Here is a 26,447-nt window from a genome sequence, read left to right on the forward strand (position 1 = left end):
ACAGTGGACTAGTAAGAAGGGATTCAGAGACACATTATCAGTTATCCAGAATTCTGACCTATAGTTTAGTGCATCTCTCCCCACATTGGGCGCATGGCTTTATTGCTACTAAATCAAAAGCAAATATCTCCATATGTCCCCACTTTTTACCACTATTATTATGTGCAGGTTCACAATCTTTTGGTAAGACATCTCAATAAACTCAAAAACGGAGACCAAAGCTGACAGTGTTGGAAAATACAGAAAAAAAACAGAAAAAATATACCCTCACAGAACGCTAGATTTTTAGCCAGATTATATTGAATTTTTACATAGATGTTGTGTATATTACGGACAACGATGAGGACAACCTCAGGAGATCGACGGCTGGAAATTAAAGAAAAGAGTAAGAAAAAGGGGTGACCATAGAGGAAAGCCTATTAACGATCTAGGGTGCCCTATTCTTGCTGTCCCCTGCCTAACGCGGAGGTTGGCACCCTAAGACCTACGCAGCGGCGCCCCCACTCGTCGGCGGCTGCCCCTAACTACACACCCTGGCTCACCCTACATCAGAGGAAGGAAGCAAAGGAGAGCTGGTCATTAAGACCGAATGGATGAACCGTATTTAACCAGAAAATCCATTTACATTCTCTCTGCAAGATGATTTGATCCCAATTGCCTCCTCTCGTAGGGGGTTTGACTCTGTCAATGCCAATAAATTTGATCTTCTTTTCATTACCCTCATGCTGCCTATTGATGTGGTTAGATATAGCTGTATCCCTCTTATTCTTGATGTCACGTATATGTTCTCCTATTCTTATACAGAAATTTCTCTTCGTCTTTCCCACATATTCAATGCCGCACTCACATGTAGCTTTGTATACTATGCCCTTTGTTTGGCAGTTGATAAAATGCCTTATCTGATATATCCTGCCTGTATTGTTACTGACAAATGTCTTACTTGTCTGTAAAGAGGCACATGCTTTACATTTGCCGCATTTATAGCAGCCTACTGGTTGCGTACCAAGCCACATGTGACTCTTCGGACCTTGGTAGTGGCTATGGACAAGTCTGTCTTTTATGGATTTTCCTTTTCGGAATGTAATTTGGGGTGTAGAGCTGACACTGTCTTTTATGTCTGGGTCCATACACAAAATTTGCCAGTGCTTCTGAAGAATTTTTCTAACCTCTTTTGCTCCATTTGAAAAGCGTGTTATGAAGCATGTAGTACCCTCCTCCAATTTGGGGGGTTGTTGTACCAGGAGATCTGTGCGTTCCTTACCAAGTGACGATTCATAGGCTTCATTCAATATATGGTCAGGATACCCTCTTTCACGAAACCTCTCCCTAAGGTCATCCGCTTGCTCCTTAAAGTTGTTAAGGTCGGAGCAATTGCGGCGCAATCTTAGATATTGACCTTTTGGTATACCTCGTTTCAGAGGTCTGGGATGATTGCTCTCCCATCTTAGGAGAGAGTTCGTTGCAGTGGGTTTACGGTAGTTTTTCGGCACAATCTCTCCATTCGTACTTTTTTGGACCAGTACATCGAGAAAGGACAAGCTGTTCTTATCCATCTCACATGTAAAGTGTAGGCCCAGACAGTTGATATTCAGATTATCAACGAATCCCCGAAATTCGGATTCGTCACCCCTCCATATTACAAAGATGTCGTCTAAGTATCTTAGCCATAGCGCCACCTTGTCTTCCAAGTCACTTGGCATATCGTTAAATACGATACATCTGAGTATAGATCACTATGTATGAATTTGCTCGGGGACTCTGATGGGTATGAAATCTTATCTCATGTCATGATCCGAGTAGAACCATTATGAGTAATCTCACCAGTATGGTGAATGAAGGATTTGAGTTAGGGGTGATAGACAAGAATGAGAAAGATTTTTTGACCCCACTTTATCCGGTAATGGCTACTTTTTACTGCTTACCAAAAGTCCACAAAGGGGTTAATCCCCTTAAAGGGAGACCCATAGTGGCCGGTATTAATAGTATTACACAAAATCTGGGTCTATATATTGACAAAGTACTCAGACCATTTGTTTTATCACTTAATTCATACGTGCGTGACACGACGGACTTCCTCAGGAGATTGGACGGCATTTGTATGGAGACAGGCATGATTCTCTGTAGTATTCTTCTATCCCCCATGATGTTGGTCTCAGAGCTGTAGATCATTACCTACAGACAAGGGGTGTACAGTACAGGAGACACAGCGAATTTATACTCAGAGCTCTACAGTTCTGCCTGACGAATAATGTTTTTCTGTTTGACGGGAAGTACTTCCACCAGCTCAGGGGCACTGCAATTGGGAGCCCCTATGCACCAACTTATGCAAATTTGCTCCTGGGCTGGTGGGAGGAAAAAATCGTCTTTAACGATATGCCAAGTGACTTGGAAGACAAGGTGGCGCTATGGCTAAGATACTTAGACGACATCTTTGTAATATGGAGGGGTGACGAATCCGAATTTCGGGGATTCGTTGATAATCTGAATATCAACTGTCTGGGCCTACACTTTACATGTGAGATGGATAAGAACAGCTTGTCCTTTCTCGATGTACTGGTCCAAAAAAGTACGAATGGAGAGATTGTGACAAAAAACTACCGTAAACCCACTGCAACGAACTCTCTCCTAAGATGGGAGAGCAATCATCCCAGACCTCTGAAACGGGGTATACCAAAAGGTCAATATCTAAGATTGCGCCGCAATTGCTCCGACCTTAACAACTTTAAGGAGCAAGCGGATGACCTTAGGGAGAGGTTTCGTGAAAGAGGGTATCCTGACCATATATTGAATGAAGCCTATAAATCGTCACTTGGTAAGAAACGCACAGATCTCCTGGTACAACAACCCCCCAAATTGGAGGAGGGTACTACACGCTTCATAACATGCTTTTCAAATGGAGCAAAAGAGGTTAGAAAAATTCTTCAGAAGCACTGGCAAATTTTGTGTATGGACCCAGACATAAAAGATAGTGTCAGCTCTACACCCCAAATTACATTCCGAAAAGGAAAATCCATAAAAGACAGACTTGTCCATAGCCACTACCAAGGTCCGAAGAGTCACATGTGGCTTGGTACGCAACCAGTAGGCTGCTATAAATGCGGCAAATGTAAAGCATGTGCCTCTTTACAGACAAGTAAGACATTTGTCAGTAACAATACAGGCAGGATATATCAGATAAGGCATTTTATCAACTGCCAAACAAAGGGCATAGTATACAAAGCTACATGTGAGTGCGGCATTGAATATGTGGGAAAGACGAAGAGAAATTTCTGTATAAGAATAGGAGAACATATACGTGACATCAAGAATAAGAGGGATACAGCTATATCTAACCACATCAATAGGCAGCATGAGGGTAATGAAAAGAAGATAAAATTTATTGGCATTGACAGAGTCAAACCCCCTACGAGAGGAGGCAATTGGGATCAAATCATCTTGCAGAGAGAATGTAAATGGATTTTCTGGTTAAATACGGTTCATCCATTCGGTCTTAATGACCAGCTCTCCTTTGCTTCCTTCCTCTGATGTAGGGTGAGCCAGGGTGTGTAGTTAGGGGCAGCCGCCGACGAGTGGGGGCGCCGCTGCGTAGGTCAACCTCCGCGTTAGGCAGGGGACAGCAAGAATAGGGCACCCTAGATCGTTAATAGGCTTTCCTCTATGGTCACCCCTTTTTCTTACTCTTTTCTTTAATTTCCAGCCGTCGATCTCCTGAGGTTGTCCTCATCGTTGTCCGTAATATACACAACATCAATGTAAAAATTCAATATAATCTGGCTAAAAATCTAGCGTTCTGTGAGGGTATATTTTTTCTGTTTTTTTCTGTATTTTCCAACACTGTCAGTTTTGGTCTCCGTTTTTGAGTTTATTGAGATGTCTTACCAAAAGATTGTGAACCTGCACATAATAATAGTGGTAAAAAGTGGGGACATATGGAGATATTTGCTTTTGATTTAGTAGCAATAAAGCCATGCGCCCAATGTGGGGAGAGATGCACTAAACTATAGGTCAGAATTCTGGATAACTGATAATGTGTCTCTGAATCCCTTCTTACTAGTCCACTGTGGAGCGCAGGCGCAGTGCAAGCCACGACGCTCCAGTGGAGGTTTAGCATACGGCAGGCCGAGGCTTCGGTCAGCTGGTGTGTTACCATTAGCTCACTTCCGGTCACGTGGACGACGAAGCGCGTCACCCGGACCGGATGTAGGCACACCAGGCGCGACTTCAAAAAAGAGCAAACTTACCGCGCACAGGTATGGCAGCGTCGATTGGACGCTAGATATGAGCTAACCCCAACGCTATCCCCTGATGAGAAATATCGAAACGCGTCGGGAAGAGGAGGGGAGGAGGTCCACCGCTATGAGGAGAGCTGAAAGAAAGTGACTGATACAGCTCCGGGTGAGACCGTTCCTTGTATATGTCCAAGCTTTGTTTATGGGTATACGATGACGCTATACAGTATTTAATTCCTGTGGGCTAGACGCTATGTGATATGGCAGGAGAGTATTTATTGTATTAAATCCCAGTGTTCTGTTTCACATTAAGGGGCCCTATGAAGGATTTAGGATCGATACCCCTATAGAGGTGTAAATGAACCTGGTAGCGCATATTGGCGCATTTAAGTACCGTACATTACATATGCCAGGCTGTGATTTAAGTGGCGAATATACATATACCTGGCTACAGTAGTAGTACTTTGGTGGATGGAATGCTATGACTTTTTGAGGCAATACTATAGCCTTTGTCCAAGAGCGCCACCCACGCTGTGTTTGTTTGTTTGTTTGATCTTTTTTGCACTTTTATTAAATATAGTATTTTATGTGAATCCAGTAAAAGTTATATTTTAATCCTATTATTTGTATCTATTGGAATTTGAGGATTATACCACAGCTAAGTCAAATGCTGGATTCTAGAACTTAGCCAAACCATTTGCTGGACTCGGACTGAGCGGTCATGTTGGTAGCCTGTGGCTGCCGGACAAGAGCATTGCGAACATCCTACTTCCTACAGGATCTCTAGTGCCTCTTCTGATTAATACACACCATGGTGTTATTACATTGGGTCAGGGGACCCTACTCATCAGAAGTGGTCCTGTGGATGCAACAGGTATTAGGAGTCTTGTAGTGCGTTAGTCCAGCAGATAGAGGCTACCAGCTGCGGGCACTTGACCAGTGCCCTTGACATTTTTTTACTTGACTGTTATTCATACTTTTTTATTTTGCAGCTGCTGTAATGACCGCCTCTATGCTGCTTCTCTTCTTATCTCTTCTATCGCTGGTCTGTATCCATGTAAGTAGAGATATTATATGTTATAACACAATAGAAGATGATATTTGAGAATGTCTGGGGGAAAAACTTGGACATTCTCACTCCACAGCAACAATGTGACTTATACTTATCGAATCTTATTATTATTTGTCACATTCTAAACAATCAGCATAAAGGCTAATCAAAGACTTATGTTCACACTCTAATTAACTAAGGAAATAAGAACTTGCTTGGATTTACCCAAGGTCATTCTCACACTATGAAAAGTCTCAGGCATTGTATTCGCTAATCTTCAATTTGAGTGGGATTGAATATGTCCACACTGCAGATGTCGCCATCTCTCCTCCAGATGAGAAAAAGATTATAAAAATGTATTACTTAAGACTGGATCTAACTGAAGAAGCCTCCCCCATGTCGGCCATGTTTGCATATCTATGAAGCCTAGCCTGTGTCTAAGCTTCATAGGAGATCTGTAATGTTAGAATATAATTCAATATCACTGTATTGCAGTGTACCGTACAAGCGATCTAAGGCTCAATTTCCAAAGGGGGACTAATAAAAAATGCTATATCTATAATGCTCAGTATAAATGAGTACACCTCCTTTGAAAAGTAAGATTTAAATCAATATCTCATTGAATACAAGAACAAGTTCCTAAATTTTGACAAGACTGAGATGCATAGAGCATTTTTAACCCATAACATGAAAGTAAGGTTAATAATATAACTTGCTACAATTTTTTTTAGTTTTACTCAAATTAATTGATGCAAAACATAGATACAACCCACATCAAAAATTACTACATCTAGTTTTTTGTATGACCTGCAACATTTATAAGGACAGCATCAAGTGTTATAGGCCTGAAATGAACTAGTTGGTGGCATATTGCAACATCACTCTTTTTCCATTCTTCAAGAACAAACTTTTTAGAGTCTGGATGGAGAGAGATGACAACTTGTCTCTTCAGAATTCCCCATAGGTGTTCGGTTGGGTATTAAGCCATTGACTATTGGGTATAAATAAAAGTAGAATTTTCTTCTATTAGGCTTTAATCATCCCTAGATAATTGTGAAATGACAGCCTAAGGTTTAACAAAAGTCAAAGACATGACCCGTGAGGATGCCTGTTAGAAGACCCTGTGCTGGACTATACAGAAATTCCAGAAATTCCAATACAGTAGTTAAATAATGCTGCTAAACGTCATAAATTTAAGGTAAAATAGGACCAATCTCTTAAACCATCTCTTGAGAGGGAAGCTTTAACAGTCATATTGGGCATAGAAGTATAGCTTCTTTATAAATTGTAAAAGAGCTAGCACTCCATTCCAACCCTTTGCTCCATGACCCCACGCTGTGATGTAGCTACGTCCTGTGGAGTGATCAGTGGGAAAAGTTTATAACAGAGTGTAATGATTATAAGTCCTTCCTGTCTACAAAGAACTACACAGAGCGAGGGTTTAGTTGGGACAGAGCCAAATACCAGATATGAATAGGGTTTATTGTGACAGGTGTAGAATCTATGGTTATGGTAGACATATGTTCCGCATCGCGGCGCAATGTGCAACGCAATGCATTCACTTGCATCGCTGTGTGGTCAGCCCATCATCCCAGAATTAATATTGGCCACATGAATAAAGTTGTATATGCCATGCCTCATATGTATAGAAAGCTAAAATGATGATCAGAAATATGGCATTAATATCTCCCGCCTGGGACCTCCAGTGGGACAAATATCTTTCAGATCAGTGATCTTCTAATTTTTGGTACCTGGAGTCTCATGAGGCCACACATCACCAGTAACAAGCGACCAACTGGCCTGTAATAAACAATTAGTGGTGGCAGCTTGTTTTTCGTTGATTATTGTGAAGCTAGGTAGCGACCGTACAGAGGTGTATATATAACCATGTGTCAAAATCGGATGTGAATATGCTATACATTCACTGGGAAGCTCTCAATAACCTGCATAGTAGTAATAGTAGGCATTGCCTCGTTCATCAATCATCAGTAAATGGTGTGATTGTCAGGACGACGAATTGGAGGCAGCAGTGTGCTGTTTTCTGACAAAGAAAAATATACTAAATTATTTTTCAATATATTCAAAAACATAAAAAAGAATGAGTACTATTTGTTTTATTTTTTTTCCATTAAACAATTATAATCTTAAAAAAACACATATTGTATATCTGTACCTCCAAAAGTGTACCAATCTATAAAATTATTTTAGTTACCATAACAGCGTCTTTTTTTTCTTGCAGTCCCTTACAAAAAATATCTAAAAATTCAGTGCAAACTTTAATGTAAACCAGTAGATGAAAACACTTTCTCATTGAGATTTCCTTCATTCTTGCAGCTTTGGTCATCTAAAAGAAATGCCAAAAAGGAAGCTTAGAAAAATAACCAAGACATTCCCAGATAGGAAGTGTAGAATAAATTCCATTCATAATCAGCCCTTATTTATGGAGAAAGCCGCTCTTCAATGAATGAACTTCTGTATTTATGAAATAGCTCCAAAAACAGCATTGGACATTTAGTGGTAGAAATACTAATTTTTGTAAAGCATTTCACACACACACATCATATTAATAAAAAATAATAGGGGTGGGGGGAGATGGGTAAATATATTAAATATTAAAACATTATTTGATATAAAATATATATTTTATATATTTTTTTAATATATACAAAAATCATTAGTTTTGACTTTTCATTCTTATGATACTTGTATATTTATTCTTTTCTAGGTTGGAATATAATTTACATCCCGATCTTAGCATACTGACGATCCGAAGTCTCAAAGTCTTAAAGGATTGTAATTTTTTTGTTCAACTAATTAAAATCTTTACTAACAAATTTTGCTAAATGTTTTAATTTTTTTTGGGGGGGTAGTTGTTGCTTTTTTATTTTATTGATTTTCATTTTTTATTATTTACTGAAAATAAAAGGCATAATAGGCCTCTTGACTTTTGTGGGAAAGTGAAGTGAGCATGCTCATTTTTATGTGCAGTGGCACAACGGAGAGAGGGTGGAGGACAGAGAAGGAGCTTCCTTATTGCCTTATTCCAGTCTGAACTTTAGGACCACATCTCCTGGCCTCCAGGACCATTGCGACCTGAACTTGTAATGACCTGGAGAATCATAATGGCAGGTCAGTTTTAGCATTTGGTGAACATTGTATTAAAAAAACAGTTGTGGGATTGCATTTTTTTTACATTTTTTTTACAATTTCACTGCACTTGAAATTTTTTTCCCGTTTTCAGTACAAGATATGGTAAAACCAATTGCGTCATTCAAAAGTACAACTCGTTTTGCAAAAAACGAGCCTTCACATGGACATATTGACCGAAAAATAAAAAAGTTATGGCTCTGGGAAGCAGGGGAGCAAAAAAACAAATGCAAAAACGAAAATGGACTGTGGCGTGAAGGGGTTAAATTTACGGGATCTGGTCGAAGGTCTGTATTTGTTTAGGGGTCTGGGTTAGGTTTGTATTCATTCAGAGGTCTCAGGCACTCAATTTGGTGTGTTTTCACAGGAGTTATATTAGGCTCTTCTTGAAATCCTATAGCTACTGCTATATTGCATGTATAGTGGACAATAAAAGGATTGTCTCTAGGTATTCTACCCTTATGCAATTAATGTCCCAGATAAGGCAACCCTTTTAACCTCAGTGAAAGCTGTATAAATGGGTGCATAAACCAGCTTTCCATAATGTCAACGGCAGGGATTTGCAATGACAGTGTCACAAGGAGCAGAGGCACAGTTCAGCACCAGGTCCCCTTAAGCTATGGGCTTCCTAGCTGGTGTAGGTAGACCCATGAGTTGGGTATGATTGTGGTCACTCTACATAGAAATCAACTGGAAATAATAATATGAAAACAGGAAGAATGGCACCAACACATTACATCTGATTTACAGTACAATACTTACCAAGGCCAATAAAATAAAAATATAGATGCCAATGCCACGACAAATGCCAATCCCATATTGCCAGTGTATATGCCAATTCCATGATCCTAAGGAGGACAGAATGTTAATCCATCAGACGGCAGTGCTAACAAACAGGTGTTAGAAACCTAAAGTAAAATACTAATTACGATGATCAACTTGACCCATGCTATCTTCTATATAGATTCCAGAGATTGTTTTGGACCCTCCTTTCTGGTGTTGGCTCATGCCACCACATTTTTAATTCTGGCATAGAAGATCCGGATGCTTCTTTGATCCACCCTATTTCATTATCCACTACCGCTTTGCCCCAGTGCAGGTCACAACCCTCAATTCAAGTGGGAGGTAGAGTCAATCTTGACCCCTTATCTCATAGAGTCATCTAGATGTTACAAAGCTACCACAAAAGTAGAAATGCCAGTTTAAAGGCAGTACAAATGTAGAATCAGACTACAAAGATTTGCTTAAGGTACCTTCACACTAAACGACGCTGCAGCGTCGCTGTTTGGTCGCTGGAGAGCTGTCACACAGACCGCTCTCCAGCGACCAACGATGCTGAAGTCCCCGGGTAACCAGGGTAAACATCGGGTTGCTAAGCGCAGGGCCGCGCTTAGTAACCCGATGTTTACCCTGGTTACCAGTGTAAAATGTAAAAAAACAAACAGTACATACTTACATTCGCGTCCCCGGCGTCTGCTTCCCTGCACTGACTGAGCGCCGGCCCTAACAGCAGAGCGGTGACGTCACCGCTGTGCTGTGCTTTCACTTTACGGCCGGCGCTCAGTCAGTGAAGGAAGCGGACGGCGAGGGACGTGACGGACATCAGAGGGTGAGTATGTAATGTTTGTTTTTTTTACTGTTACGATGGTAACCAGGGTAAACATCGGGTTACTAAGCGCGGCCCTGCGCTTAGTAGCCCGATATTTACCCTGGTTACCATTGTAAAACATCGCTGGCATCGTTGCTTTTGCTGTCAAACACAACGATACACGGCGATCTGACGACCAAATAAAGTTCTGAACTTTAACCAACGACCAGCGATATCACAGCAGGATCCTGATCGCTGCTGCCTGTCAAACTCAACGATATCGCTAGCCAGGACGCTGCAACGTCACGGATCGCTAGCGATATCGTTTAGTGTGAAGGTACCTTTAGTCTTTTACATTGAGACTCATTTATATGCGCAAAACGGTAGTATATTTTTCATTAAAACTATGGGCAAAATTAGTCCTTTTCTGAAACAATTACACAAATGGTAGTAAAAGGGGAAGCGCTCTTATGTGTAATTTTAAAAAGCGATCATATATAGGCCGTCATTGTACTTACTCTGACGGTAAGAAAAGTAGGCGTTCCAATTAACTCTTCTTCTATGCCTTCTGCTTTTCCTGTGCATTCATATGAACCAGTATCCTTTTTATTCAGATTATTCAGTGTTATTTTGAGATTCAATAAAGTACCAGAGATATTTATGCGACTGCGATTATCTCCGGACTTTATCCAAAAAGATGCAATTTGCTCAAGTCCATTTTTAAGAAATAAGAAGGTTGAGTTCTCATTTGGTAAAGGGCAGTCAATCTGGTTTGCTCCTTCACGTCTCTCTATTATGGAAAAAAAATCAATGACTATTACAATTTTAACAGAAATTGTAATTCTAATTTCACAACCATTGGAAAGCTACAGGTTGGGGACTAAAATGATACCTTCGTATTTGTGATCTGGTGTTTTGTTCCAGAGAAATCCACGTTTTTCATAATATGTAAATAAGCTGTTAAGATCTATGGGCTGGACATAGATCTCCCCGAGAATCTGCCTCTGGAGCTTATTATAAATGAAAGGTGGCGTTACCAGTGGGAGACATGTAGATCATGAGGGCGGACTGTCAGTCATTGCATGTCTCACCATTTCATGTAAAATATTACATATTAAGAAAAAAGATGATTTCTCTGGAATAAGACATCGGACTGCAGACACTAAGGTATCATTTTATTCAGCTTCCTATGACCTACATATAGACAGCTTAGAAGGCTTGAGCCTACTGACAGCGTCCCTTATGTATGGCAGTGGTGACATAACAGTATAGGTGCTTGTCATCCAATAAATATGATACATTATTTTTAGAGATCTGATGTACCAATCTTAAGAAACGAGGAGTAAAAGTCACATGCAAATAAGACAGAAAGTGCAATGGGGGTGTGATAATGTTCTTGGACTTCTCCCGTTCACTTCCTGCCTGACTCGCATATGGCTTCTTTGTTAGATTATTCGTGACTGGCATATTGGATTTCTTCAAAAAAGGTATACTTTCTATTAGGAGATGAGGAACTTTACAACCATACTATGACTTATAGATGTAAAACATGCTGACAGGTTCCCTTTCAGTGGCATTACAAATAATGAATCAATCTTCAAATGTATGGCATATTCATTCACATTTAAATTACAGGTAATGTCCTGATATTTATCATCTCATCATAGCCACCTCCTACTTAAAGCGGTATTCTCAACTTATTAAATTGCATTAATCAGTTAAACAGCATGGAGATAAGCAAATTTGAAATTGATTTACTTTCACCATTTATTTTCATTTTCCTGCAATGCTATTATCTTACATGATGAACAGATTGTTTCCATGGCGCTCGACCACTAGAGCCTGGCCAGGACAGGAGTTATCTCCAAACATATCAGTCAGTTCTCTCCAGCCATTATTTTCTATACTGCAGTTAGCCTCTCATCTTCCTCCCCTTCTTTTCAACTCCTGACAAGCTGCTCTTATCAGTCCTGTAGAATCACATTCCAGTTCCCTGCGCACAATGTCACAGCTCTTAAGGTACCGTTACACTAAGCAACTTACAAACGATCACGACCAGCGATCGTGATCATTGGTAAGTCGTTGTGTGGTCGCTGGGGAGCTGTCACACAGACAGCTCTCTCCAGCGACCAACGATCAGGGGAAAGACTTCGGCATCGTTGAAACTGTCTTCAACAATGCTGAAGTCCCCCTGCAGCACCCGGGTAACCAGGGTAAACATCGGGTTACTAAGTGCAGGGCCGCGCTTAGTAACCCGATATTTACCCTGGTTATCATTGTAAAAGTAAAAAAAAAAACAGTACATACTCACCTTCTGATGTCTGTCACGTCCCCCGGCGTCCACACTGCTGCCAAGAGCTTCCTGCACTGACTGAATGTGTCAGCTCCGGCAGCAGCGGTGACGTCACTGCTGTGCTCTGCTTTACGGCCGGCCGGCGGTGACACAGTCAGTCAGTGCAGGAAGCTCTCTGCAGCAGTGTGGATGCCGGGGGACGTGACAGACATCAGAAGGTGAGTATGTAGTGTTTTTTTTTTACTTTTACAATGGTAACCAGGGTAAATATCGGGTTACTAAGCAAGTGATAACCGTGTAGAAGAAAAACCAATCATAGAACTTGTGCAGAGCTTTATAGCTCTGCTAAGGCTACTTTCACACTAGTGTCGTACGACGCACGACGAATTATGTCGTTGCGACGTACCGACGCAAGCAGTGAAAGCGCCGCACAATGGGGGCAGCGGATGTTGTTTTTCAATGCATCTGCTGCCCCATTGTGAGGTGCGGGGAGGCGGGGGCCGATGCACCAAAAAACGTTACATGCAACGTTTTTTGGTAGCGATGGTCCGACGCAACACGACGCAACCGTCGCACGACAGTTGCGACGTGTGGCAATGCGTCGCTCTGCATCGCTAATGCAAGTCTATGTAGAAAAAAGGCATCCTGCAAGCACTTTTGCAGGATGCGTTTTTTCTACAAAATGACGCATAGCGACGTGCAGTGCACGACGCTAGTGTGAAAGTAGCCTAATACTACAGCTCTGCTGCTCACCAGAACTATTACTCAAGGAGAAGAGCCCCTCCAAGAGAAAAGGAAGTTAGGAGACTGCAGAGTCCTTAGCTGCTCAAGAGATAACTTGAAAATAACCCTTTAAGAGTTGACTGGACTGAAAACAGAATATTCATTATACAAGATCACAGGAAATCTCTGTTTTAACATACCTAATTTCTCCAACTCATTCATTTCTAAAAGAATAAGAAAAGAGTTAGAAGCAATTCTATGTCTATTTATTACAACACCGCCACCCTCCTCTCTTCTACTATTGCTAATTTTAAAGCTAGCATGAAAAAAGCTGAAAAAGTTGGCAAAGTGCTACATGACAGTGATTTGGTCAACAAGTTTTAGATTTACTAACACCTTAAAACCCAGGGACTATATATATATATATATATATATATATATATATATATATCTAATATATAAAGCTGAATGTGTGTGTGTGTGTATGTATGTATGTATGTATGTATGTCCGGGATTGGCATCTGAACCGTAGCAGCTACAGCCACAAAATTTTGCACAGTCACACGTCTGGACCCCGAGAGCGTCATAGGCTATGTTGTGAGGTGAAATTTTAACCCCGCGCTTTCCAATTCACCAAACAATTTTGCCCCTATCTACATAATGGGGAAAAAGTGAAAGGAAAAGTGTTGGAGGCGTCGCAGCTACAGGCACAAAATTTTGCACAGTCACACGTCTGGACCCTGAGAGCGTCAAAGCTATATTGTGAGGTGAAATTTTAACCCCGCGCTTTCCAAGTCACCAAACAATTTTGCCCCTATCTACATAATGGGGAAAAAATGAAAGGAAAAGTGTTGGAGGCAAATTAACAGCTGCCAGATGTGAACAAGGGGGACTTAAAGAATGACAGCGATGGCACCAAAGAGTATATACTGTACAGTTGCTAAGGTGGGGCCCCAACATGGGATAATCACACCACCACGGGGATATGAACACACACACAAAATGCGCCACACACTACCACGTGCTCGAACACATATACCACCCTCAGTGCACATTTCACCACACATACACCAACCTCGCCACATAAAAGTAGAAACACAAAAGTCGCCGCTCAAAACTCGCCACGCGCAAAACTCTCCACATGCAAAACTCGCCACACGTGCAAAACTCGCCACACGCAAAACTTGCACACGCAGAAAAATTGCCACACGCAGAAAAATTGCCACATGCACAAAAGTTGCAACACATGCAAAAGTTGCCTCACACAAAACTTGCACATACTCAAAAGGCACCACACATAAAACTCGCCACGCGCAAAACTCGCCATGCGCAAAACTTGCTGCACACAACTTGCTACACTAACCTGTCACATGCAACTCGACACACAAAAAGTTGCTACACGCATGTCGCCACACAAAACTCATCTCACAAAAGTCCCTACATGCATGTCGCCACACGCAACTCAACACACACAACTTGACACACGAAACTCGCCCTAAAACACACACAAGTCTGGTATCCTTCAAAAATAAAAATCTGATTAATAAGCAGACAAACTACAAGAGCAACAAATGTACCATATAGGAATCCGGCAGCTGTCAGTCACATGACCAGTCTATTATGTGTATGTGTGAGCTAATATATACTGCCAGGGGGTGGGCTTACTGTTGGCTGGGGATTTATCAGGCTGCCATTTTAGCTTACAAATACTGAGGTAAAAATACTGACCAAATAACGTGTGAACGAGGGCTAATACAGGAGGAGATGGCATACAGCTATATACTATATACAGGAGATGACACACAGGTATATACTATTTACAGGGGAGATGACACACAGGTATATACTATATACAGGAGGAGATGACACACAGATATATACTATATACAGGAGAGATGACACACAGGTATATACTATATAGAGGAGGAGATGACATACAGGTACATACTACATACAGGAGGAGATGACATACAGGTATATACTATATACAGGAGGAGATGACACACAGGTATATACTATATACAGGAGCAGATTACCTACAGGTATATAGTATATACAGGAGGAGATGACACAGGTATATGCTATGTATAGGAGGAGATGACATACAGGTATATACTATATACAGGAGATGACACACAGATATATACTATATATAGGTGAGATGACACACAGGTATATACTATATACAGGAGATTACATACAGGTATATCTAATATATAAAGCTGAATGTGTGTATGTATGTATGTGTGTATGTCCGGGATTGGCATCTGTACCGTCGCAGCTACAGCCACAAAATTTTGCACAGTCACACGTCTGGACCCCGAGAGCGTCATAGGCTATGTTGTGAGGTGAAATTTTAACCCCGCGCGTTCCAATTCACCAAACAATTTTGCTCCTATCTACATAATGGGGAAAAAGTGAAGGGAAAAGTGTTGGAGGAAAATTGACAGCTGCCAGATGTGAACAATGAGGACTTAAAGAATGAGAGCGATGGCGACAAAGAGTATATACCGTACAGTTGCTAAGGTGGGGCCCCGACATGGGATACTCACCACACACGGGGATATGAACACAAACACAAAATGCGCCACACACTACCACGTGCTTGAACACATATACCACCCTCAGCACACATTTCACCACACACACACACCAACCTCGCCACATAAAAGTCGAAACACAAAAGTCACCACTCAAAACTCGCTACATGCAAAACTCGCCATATGCAAAACTAGGCTCACGCAAAACTCGCCACACGTGCAAAACTCACCTCATGGAAAACTCACCTCATGCAAAACTTGCACACACAGAAAAATTGCCACATGTACAAAAGTTGCACCACATGCAAAAGTTGCCTCACACAAAACTTGCACATACTCAAAATGCACCACACATAAAACTCGCCACGCGCAAAACTCGCCATGCACAAATCTTGCTGCACACAACTTGCTACACTAACCTGTCACATGCAACTCAACACACAAAATGTTGCTACACGCATGTCGCCACACAAAACTCATCTCACAAAAGTCGCTACATGCATGTCGCCACACGCAACTCAACACACACAACTTGACACATAAAACTCGCCCTAAAACACACACAAGTCTGGTATTGTCCTTCAAAAATAAAAATCTGATTAATAAGCAAACTACAAGAGCAACAAATGTACCATATAGGAAATACGGCAGCTGTCAGTCACATGACCTGTCTATTATGTGTATGTGTGAGCTAATATATACTGCCAGGGGGGAGGGCTTCCTGTTGGCTGGGGATTTATCAGGCTGCCAATAGCAACCAATCACAGCTCAGCTTCTATTTTGCTACAGTTAATTAACCTGAGCTCTGATTGGTTAATATAGGCAACAAAGACATTCTCAGTATAACAAAGCTAATATATGTTGTGAAATGCTTCTATTTGCTTAGTTTTTGCCTTTTAATAATTACATTTCTATCTATTTGTTTTGTGGTTTTTGTGTGCAGAATAAATTTTTGTTAACACATTCTATTTTGCTAACAGCAGTCATTAACCCGGGCGAAGCCGGGTAGTACAGCTAGTATATATATAATTTTTAAATGAGTGAATGTTATGTCCTGCACCATTTAACACAAGCAATCAGTGCTTGATATGATAATTTTGGGATTAGAGATGAGAAAATTATCCATGATGAACCTAATTCATCACGAATTTCCTCAAAATGTGAGTTTCTGGGAAATTTTGTTTTTTTGAAGATTTTGATTTGTATGATTCCAGATGTTTTTTGAGGGCTGAGAAGTGGTTAAAATACTAAAATACCTAACACTCACCTATCCCAAGCCCTTCCCTGTCCGTATGTAGCTCCTCGGGTTTTCTACTCAGGTCTTTGATTCTTCCATTACTCCTTTCAAGGAGTGACTCCAGTGATTGACCTCACTCAGTCCTATGGAGGGGTCATCATTGCCCCAAATTAATGTGCGCTGCTCTTTCCCCCCTCCCATTTGGCCTTAGCACTGGAAGGGAGCACCTGAAGAACCAAAGATTTGCATGGTAGACCGTGAAATGTCGTAGTGGCTGGTGAGGCATAAGGATAGGTGAGGACCCATTACAGGTTAGTATAGTATGTTTTAATATTTTTTAACCCTTTTTCTCCCCTCCCTTTATTATGGGGTTTGGAGAGACCTTAGAACTTAATAAGCGTCTTTCCACGTCAATCAGGGCATTTTCAATTTAGATCTATTTAATTTACACCAAGTCATAGCTCTGGGATTAATCGACTGAAACTGCCCAAAATGAACTTGGGGGATTTGCTCATCTCTAATTTTGTGTTTTGATACATACCCACTAATGCCTCCATTTAACGTCAAGAGTACCTGATACTTTTTAACCACCTACTACTACTACTTCTGTGTAGAAGAAGGGCTGGGCAAAGCCATCACAGTTTTTCAGCCTGAAGCTACTTATCAGCCAACTCTGATCCTGACATGGTTTACCATTTCGGAGGGTCTTCATAGTGGTGGAATTCTTATGACAAATGCCCCTTGAGGCCTTCTATGAATGGCTCTGTTTTTTTACCATAATATTAAACAAATCTTCCCCCAACTTTGATTTACCTGTTTTATCGGTACACACATATGAACTTGAATTTTCTTCTTTTATAGTCCAAAGGAACTTTTCAAAGTAACCAGAAAAGCTCAATTTGGAGGTAATACCATTTTTGTCCATTGTCAGATTGAGAAACTTTTCCTTGGTTTTAGATGCCCCGAACTGTAATTCTCTGATGTCAATAGGCTCTGTAATGATGCAGGAGAATGTGGCCGACTGTCCGACTTTTCGGTCAAGGTTGGGTGGTGATCCATTAATGTAACTAATAGGCATCACTGCAATTCAATAATATGAGAAAATCAGAGTTCACTGAGACAAGTGTAATACCTCATTCCACCTGGTGTGACACTGTGAGCAAATCAAGCACTCGTTTAATGCTTCAGAGCTGATCAGTGGTGATCACAGAATCTGGACTCCTGACCCTATGATCAGGTTACTGTCAGGAGACCTTTCAAATTTTAAGGCTTTGCCAAAAAGGAGCAACAATTGAATGTGGATGATTAGAAGATGCTATATGATAATGTATATTATGCAAATAGTATTGTTTTATGAAAAAGCGTATAGGCAAGAGTCTTCTTACATGCAGGAAAAAGTAGCTTTATGCTATACAGCTGTAATATGTGGCTTCCACTTTGTTCTTCTTGATCATGTTATCTATCCATACCCATCAACAACATACTATACAGTATATCCATAACCCTTATTTCGCTCTCTGGCTCTTTAAATAATAACAACACAAAATCCACTAGATGGCGCACTTATTCTAGCAATTCTGAGCTCCTAAGTGTTATTTTCTGTGTGAACATTTTCACTTTCATGGATGGTTTGTATTCTTTGTACTAGTTTTTCTATGGTTATGTTATTGCAGAACTTAGAACAGACACCACTTCTAGGGAAATTTCAGACTAATGAACTAAGTTAAAGAGAACCTGTCATGTCCCCAAATGCTATTAACCTGCAGATATAGGGTTAATCTGCAATAAATAGTGTTATAATGCTATTCGTTCATCTTATTAAAAGTCCAGCTATCGGGGGAAAATTAACTTTATTCCTCCTGGGAGCCGCAGACTTTCAGTCCTACAGATGGGGCGGCGCAGCTACAGTGACCACTCAGAACACAATGAGCAGTGGCTGTCAGTGCGCCCCAACACTGCGAATGACATCTCTGCAGCACATCTATGCAGAGCAAGCTGTCAATCAAAGTGCCAGGGCGTACTTACTTCTGTGGCTCACAATGTTGTGAGCGATGACTGTAGTTGTTCTAGGCACTCCTCTATGACTGAAAGCAGCCAGCTCCTGCGAAGAATAAAGTTAATTTTCTCCCAGAATCCACAATTTCAGTACTGCAGCCAATTAACTGCTGCAGCCAATCAAATGTTGCTGATTGGCTGCAGCAGTCACGTTCTGGCTTAGCAGGATGTAAAAAGAGCAATGAGACTGTTTCTTCTGGCTCAGACAAAACATCATCGACCTCCGGTTGACTGCAGGGATCACCTAACATCCTATGCCAGGAAGTCCAAAGAACAGCAGGGACATCAGCAGCAGCACTGAGGAATGACCAGGTTTTTGTAGGGCCCATTTTAACTAAAAACATATAGTGGACAACTCATCTAATTTCTTCAAATATGTCTCAAATGGCTTTGATGAAGTTGGTGCTGTGGATATCGCCTATAGGGATTTCTGAACAGCCTCTTATTAAGTCCCAAATGTCTTGCAGAGTATTTGTCACTTTCTCAAAAAATTGAGTTAAATATCTTATAAAAATCTCTGGGCTCCCCTGAGTTGGCTGCACTTTTCTATATTGGTCTGCGTGGCTCAATTGCAGAATTATTCACATTTGATTCTTCTGAGGGCAGTATGTGAAATTTTTGCTTGCAGTCCAACTGGATTTTATTTTGATTTTTTTCTAGGAGTGTGTGCTTTCACCCCCTCCCTTCCAGATGCTGCAAATCACAGCTCGGAGGCTGATCTAGCAATCTTAGAGGCTGCCAAGCTGTGATTGCGATTGGCTGTATCTGTGAGGGAGAGATGAAAGAGTACGTCCCAGAGAACACTCTGAAGAAACACCCAGTTAAACTGCAAAGCAGAGATTTCACATAGTGTGCTCCAGAAGAAATACAGGGATTTTTAAAAGGTATATAACTTGATTATTTTGAGCAAGTAACAGGTTCTCTTTAGCTAAACTGATTAAATTGAAGCATGATGAGAAGAAATTCCCTGTCCCAGGATCACATTGGTAGTTTTGTTTAGATTTAGGGATACTAAATTTTGACAGTTTTCTAAACACTGATAAAATAGAACAAGTCCAAAGATGGGCTACAAAAGTGGTTAAATGCCTCAAGTTAGACAAGCCACCATCAAAGATGTCTGTCAGCAGCTGTCTTTTAGGAAACACTGGAGTAGTCAAGAGAGATAGTCGTTGGCTGAATTTTTGACCAAACCCATTATTCAGCCAACAGCTATCTAATGTGTATTGGGAATGCCTAAGGGAATGAAAACTAAATACATCAGGTGGTTCAGAAGCCACTTGGAGCTGCGGCTCAAGTTGATAAGCCCAGGGCTCTTCAATATTTTATTCTCTGGGTAGAATAGCTCCTCAGGGGTGTGGCACAACAGGTATTTAAACATGTATACTTGGCGCTGGAACTTTTTAATGCACTGCAGGCACTTGTTCATAATTTCCCTGGTGTTGGATGAGACTCAACACTGATTGCGCTCAGCAATATTGTGCGACATAGTAGGGTAAGCGTGAGACAATACCTTGGGTCAAGGTACTTCCGTACTAAGCATGTGCAGCTGCATCTCCGATCTAGCCAGCCCAAGATGGGCCTCTCTTCAAGAAAGACATCTATCAAACATTTTTTGGAATATCCTTTAGATATAAGGATCTGAGGTGGGGAAATCCTACCATTGTGCAAACTAAACACATTGACAGCAGGAAATAATTGACGTAGAAAGATGTTAAAATATGACTTTCTGGAAATCGTTCCCTTCCAAACATTTTTTAAAAATTATGCATAATGGATTCATATCTGTACTTGTTTTTTTATTATGTATACCCCTCCTCACATGTAAAGCGCGATGGAATAAATGGCGCTATAATAATAAATAATAATGATAATATCTCGTTTAAAAAAATATTATGAAAGTGTCCCTTTAAAGAAATTAATTTATCTTGAGGAAAGAACTGAGGGGCATACGACAAAAACATTTACCTGAGGTTGTAAATATGTTTCCTAAGCGTAAATTTATGTTGAATTATATGGACACTTTTAGGAACAAACTTTTTAATTCATTTTTGGCAACAAAAAAAAAGATGCAAAAAACAAGATCAATTTTGCATTTGGGTTTAATTAAAAAATATATTATATAGCCTCTGTGTTGCACTCATTATTTCAGGCTGCAGATTGAGTTAACTGATAATCTATCAGAGCAAATTTAAAACTCTTATTAACACATGAAAGTTAAGCCGAATTTTGAGGTCTTGAATGAGCTTAGAGGAGCTTAAAAAAAGAATATAATAGTTATAAACTCTTCCATCAAAACAAGCTCAATGACAGGCTCTCAGTTAAGTTATTTTGCAGCCAGTAATTAACAGTGCAACGCATAGTCTATAGATGACAAACAGTGGAAATTATTTAATAAAATCCAATTGCATAAAATATTTTTAGTCAAAATACATGCATTTAAAGAGAACATGTGACTAGGTCATAAATGGCCAATTCTAGCTCTTTTTTTTATTCCCACTGCTCCCCTGAGTACTTTTTATTTAAAATCAACCTTACAGTTCTAGAGATGTTGGCCTTTTATTTAGTGCTATTTTTTATGGTCTTTACTAATGGAACGTGGCTCACAGGGTAATAACATAGAGCAGCTTAAAGACACGCCCCAGAGGATCCTTGTGTGCAACACCCATTTGGTAAAGACTATACAAATTAGCACTGAATTATAAGGTCCATATCTTTGGAATTGTAGGGGAGATTTTGAAAAAACAAAAAACATAATATTCAAGGGAGCAGATGGAAAGGCAAAAACTGATGACAGGTCCTCTTTAACAAACTATTGCCCTCAAAGGTGTCCACACAATATAATGTAATGCTATTTTCTGCTTTTAGGTGAAATATACAATGGTGATTATTTTGTATAGAGGACTATTAGAGTGATAAGTAAAAGTCTCATTCCAGTCTGTCCATTATTTTGGTGTGGTTTCTGACAGCATCACTAACCAACAATGCTGTGAACAGATCTCTGAACCTATCGGATGTCCTCTGTCTTTTGCTGCTCCTTCTCCCCTCTCATAACACACACACAGTTACATAGAAACAGCGAGGGCCTTCAGCTTCACAAACAGTATGGCATCCACAAATTGCAAACATGCTTTTCAGGTGGGCCTCCTTGCCCATACTGCTTCTTAAAGAAGATATATATATATATATATATATATATATATATATATATATATAGTACAGACCAAAAGTTTGGACACACCTTCCCATTTAAAGATTTTTCTGTATTTTCATGACAATAAAAATTGTAAATTCACACTGAAGGCATCAAAACTATGAATTAACACTTGTAGAATTACATACTTAACAAAAGAGTGTGAAGCAACTGAAAATATGTCTTATATTCTAGGTTCTTCAAAATAGCCACCTTTTGCTTTGATGACTGCTTTGCACACTCTTGGCATTCTCTTGATGGGCTTCAAGAGGTAGTCACCGGGAATGGTTTTCACTTCACAGGTGTGCCCTGTCAGGTTTATATAAGTGGGATTTCTTGCCTTTTTAATGGGGTTGGGACCATCAGTTGTGTTGAGCAGAAGTCTGGTGGATACACAGCTGATAGTCCTACTGAATAGACTATTAGAATTTGTATTATGGCAAGAAAAAAGCAGCTGAATAAAGAAAAACGAGTGGCCATCATTACTTTAAGAAATGAAGGTCAGTCAGTCCGAAAAATTTTGAAAACTTTGAAAGTGTCCCCAAGTGCAGTTGCAAAAACCATCAAGTGCTACAAAGAAACTGTCTCACATGAGGACCGCCCCAGGAAAGGAAGACCAAGAGTCACCTCTGCTTCTGAGGATAAGTTTATCCGAGTCACCAGCCTCAGAAATCGCAGGTTAACAGCAGCTCAGATTAGAGACCAGGTCAATGCTACACAGAGTTCTAGCAGCAGACACATCTCTACAACAACTGTTAAGAGGAGACTTTGTGCAGCAGGCCTTCATGGTAAAATAGCTGCTAGGAAACCACTGCTAAGGACAGGCAACACGCAGAAGAGACTTGTTTAGGCTAAAGAACACAAGGAATGGACATTACACCAGTGGAGATCTGTGCTTTGGTCTGATGAGTCCAAATTTGAGATCTTTGGTTCCAACCACCGTGTCTTTGTGCAACGAAGAAAAGGTGAACGGATGGACTCTACATGCCTGGTTCCCACCGTGAATCACGGAGGAGGAGGTGTGATGGTGTGGGGGTGTTTTGCAGGTGACACTGTTGGGGATTTATTCAAAATTTAAGGCATACTGAACCAGCATGGCTACCACAGCATCTTGCAGCGGCATGCTATTCCATCCGGTTTGCGTTTAGTTGGACCATCATTTATTTTTCAACAGGACAATGACCCCAAACACACCTCCAGGCTGTGTAAGGGCTATTTGACCAAGAAGGAGAGTGATGGGGTGCTATGCCAGATGAGATGGCCTCCACATTCACCAGACGTGAACCCAATCGAGATGGTTTGGGGTGAGCTGGACCGCAGAGTGAATGCAAAAGGGCCAACAAGTGCTAAGCATCTCTGGGAACTCCTTCAAGATTGTTGGAAGACCATTTCCGGTGACTACCTCTTGAAGCTCATCAAGAGAATGCCAAGAGTGTGCAAAGCATTCATCAAAGCAAAAGGTGGTTACTTTGAAGAACCTAGAATATAAGACATATTTTCAGTTTTTTTCACACTTTTTTGTTAAGTATATAATTCCACATGTGTTATTTCATAGTTTTGATGCCTTCAGTGTGAATTTACAATTTTCATAGTCATGAAAATACAAAAAAATCTTTAAATGAGAAGGTGTGTCCAAACTTTTGGTCTGTACAGTATATATATATTAAATTAAAAGGGTTATTCAGGATTCATGGCTTTTTACCTATTTTGTTACAACCTGTGTTTAAATATTTCGGTAATAGGATTTGTCTGTGATGCATCAGCACTAAACAGTCCAAGTTGGTGAAGTGAGAAAAATATAGGCATAAATTAAATTTTTGGGATCAAATAGCTAAAAATTAGCAACTGCATATGTACTGGCCCCTTTTGCGATGAAGAACCTAAAACTTTCTGGTGCAAGAAATTCCCTTCATAAGTCACATGCTTAGTGAAAGGAAGTCCACCTGTGTGCAATCTAAGTGTCACTTTTGTGTCAGTATATAAACTTTACCTTTTCTGAAAGGCCACAGAGGCTGCAACACCATTAACAAGAGGCACCACTAACCAAACAACACCATGAAGACCAAGGAGATCTCCAAACAAGCCAGGGACAAAGATGTTGAGAAGTACAAGTCAAGGTTGGGTGATAGAAAAATATATCAATCTTTGAAGATCCATTGGAGCACCATAAATCCATTACACTGGGGAACACAATTTTTTAAGAGTTAGGTCAGACAACTGTTCTTAATTAATTTTTGGATGCTGAATCCAGAAATGATCTCAGTTTTTCTCTATCACGTCAAGTTTTTGAACTATAGGATTTTTGTCTTCTCAAAACTATGTAAACTACTGTACCTAAAAAGTGTTTTGTTTTTTTTTAAATAGTACAAATATGAACAAAAAATGAAATATATAAGAAATAGGCATGACAAAGTAGTGACTACTCTTACAAGTTGCCACGTAGCTCTATATGAGTCGAATTGTAATCAGATAACAAGTCTTATTACAGATATCAGTGCAATTGTGCTTCTCTGGCAGGTAAGTTGTGTAGGAAAAACTTGACGTGCTAGAAAAAAACTGACTACATTTTTGGAATCAGCATGCCAATTTTAGTATAAATCAGCTCAAAAACCTAACTCAACAGAAATTTTTTTCAAATTGTTCCCCTGTGTTATCAAATGGAAAGAATATGGTATCACAACAAACCTGCCAAGAGAGGGCCGCCCACCAAAACTGTCAGCACTGGCAAGGAGGGCATTAATCAGAGAGGTAGCATAGAGACCAACGTTAACCCTGAAGGAGCTGCAGAGTTCTCAAGTAGAGACTCAAGTAAGTGTCTGTCCGTAAGACAACAATAATCTGTATACTCCATAGAGGTGGCCTTTATAGAAGAGGGGGCAGAAGAAAACTTTACTCACACACAAAAAATTATAAGGCACATTTTGAGTTTGCCAAAAGACATGTGGGATATACTCCCTAAATGTATGGAGGTAGGTGCTGTAGTCAGATGAGAACAAAATTGAACTTTTTGTCCACCAAAAGGTAAATCCTGTGTCTGGCACCAAACCAACACAGCTCATCACTCCATTAACACCATCTCTACAGTGAAACACAGTGGTAGGAGCATCATGCTGTAGGGATGTTTTTCATCAGTAGGGACAGGTAAAATGATCCGAGTCATGGTTAGGATGGATGGTGCGAAGCATAGGGACATTTTTGAGAAAAAAACTTGTTTCAGTCAGCCAGTGATTTGAGACTGGGATGGAGGTTCACCTCCCAACCAGACAATGACTCAAAGTATACTGCTAAAGAAACACTCGAGTGGTTTAAGACGAAATGTGTAAATGTTTTAGACTTTCCTAGTTAAAGCCCAGACCTTAATCCAATTGAGAATCTGTTTTTAGACTTGAAGATTGCTGTTCACCAGTGTTACCCATTTAACTTGAAGAAGCTGAGGCAGTTTTGCCTTGAGAAATGGACAAAAATTCTAGTGGCAAGATTTGTAAATATTCAGAGACTTATCCAAAGCGACTTGCCGTTATAATTGCTGCAAAAAGAGGCTCTACAAAGTACTGACTTTAGTGGCCTGAATAGTAATGCACACCAAAGTTTTCAGTAATTTTCTCCTATTTGTTGTATGATTCACAAGAAAAAAATCAATCAAATGTTCAGAGTTGTAGGCATATTCTTTACATGAACTGAAGCAAACCATAAAATAACAGTGAAATTCCAGGTTGTGAGGTAGCAAAAAGCAAAAAATGCTAAGAGTGGTGAATAATTTCACAAGCCACTGTATATCCTTTCAATAGAATGGAGTTGCAATAGCAAATACAATACATGTAAGGCCGGCCTCACACTGGGCGTAAGACAATACGCCACGTATTATACGTCCGTACTACGGCCGTAATACGGAGAAATGTTCCCAAAATATTGATCCGTAGTCAGGGTGTGTCAGCGTATTTTGCGCATGGCATCCTCCGTATGTAATCCGTATGGCATCCATACTGCGAGATTTTCGCGCAGGCTTGCAAAACCGACATCTAATGGATTTATGTGCTCAAATGTTCGGGAAAACATATATACAGTATATATATATATATATATATATATATATATATATATATATATATATATATATGTCATTGAGACACATATATATATATTCTGTATTTAGATTTCATTCAGCGCGATATCTGTGAACAGCCGGTAATTCAATTGCCGGCTTCTCATTTCTCCTGCACAAACCCGACAGGATATGAGACATGGTTTACATACAGTAAACCATCTCATATCCCCTTTTTTTTTGAATATTCCACACTACTAATGTTAGTAGTGTGTATGTGCAAAATTTCAGCGCTGTAGCTGCTGAAATAAAGGGTTAAATGGCGGAAAAAATTGGCGTGGGCTCCCGCGCA

At 40.2% G+C, this 26,447-nt stretch overlaps 3 protein-coding genes across 4 annotated transcripts in view; 1 reads left to right on the forward strand and 2 right to left on the reverse strand.

The window, feature by feature from the left end:
• The window catches only part of LOC143766097 (uncharacterized), a 42,598-nt gene extending 34,166 nt beyond the window's left edge, over positions 1-8,432 (forward strand). Inside the window, exons 4-5 of one of the 2 annotated variants that reach the window (XM_077253487.1) lie at positions 5,222-5,286; positions 8,006-8,432. In XM_077253487.1, the coding sequence (XP_077109602.1) occupies positions 5,222-5,286; positions 8,006-8,017 (77 nt within the window). In that variant the 3' untranslated portion in view covers positions 8,018-8,432. The remainder of the gene's footprint in view (positions 1-5,221; positions 5,287-8,005) is intronic. The other variant, XM_077253488.1, reaches the window with a different exon arrangement.
• Positions 1-26,447, reverse strand: part of LOC143766102 (coilin-like) — a 946,917-nt gene that overhangs the window by 301,852 nt on the left and 618,618 nt on the right. The window lies entirely within an intron of this gene.
• The window catches only part of LOC143766096 (uncharacterized), a 43,138-nt gene continuing 24,055 nt past the window's right edge, over positions 7,365-26,447 (reverse strand). The window contains exons 3-7 of the mRNA XM_077253486.1: positions 17,622-17,888; positions 13,232-13,255; positions 10,534-10,805; positions 9,190-9,275; positions 7,365-7,624 (exon numbers count right to left, since the gene is read on the reverse strand). Of these exons, the coding sequence (XP_077109601.1) occupies position 7,624; positions 9,190-9,275; positions 10,534-10,805; positions 13,232-13,255; positions 17,622-17,888 (650 nt within the window). The 3' untranslated portion in view covers positions 7,365-7,623. The remainder of the gene's footprint in view (positions 7,625-9,189; positions 9,276-10,533; positions 10,806-13,231; positions 13,256-17,621; positions 17,889-26,447) is intronic.

The sequence above is a fragment of the Ranitomeya variabilis genome, chromosome 4, assembly GCF_051348905.1.
Source record: "Ranitomeya variabilis isolate aRanVar5 chromosome 4, aRanVar5.hap1, whole genome shotgun sequence".
Classification (NCBI taxonomy): domain Eukaryota; kingdom Metazoa; phylum Chordata; class Amphibia; order Anura; family Dendrobatidae; genus Ranitomeya; species Ranitomeya variabilis.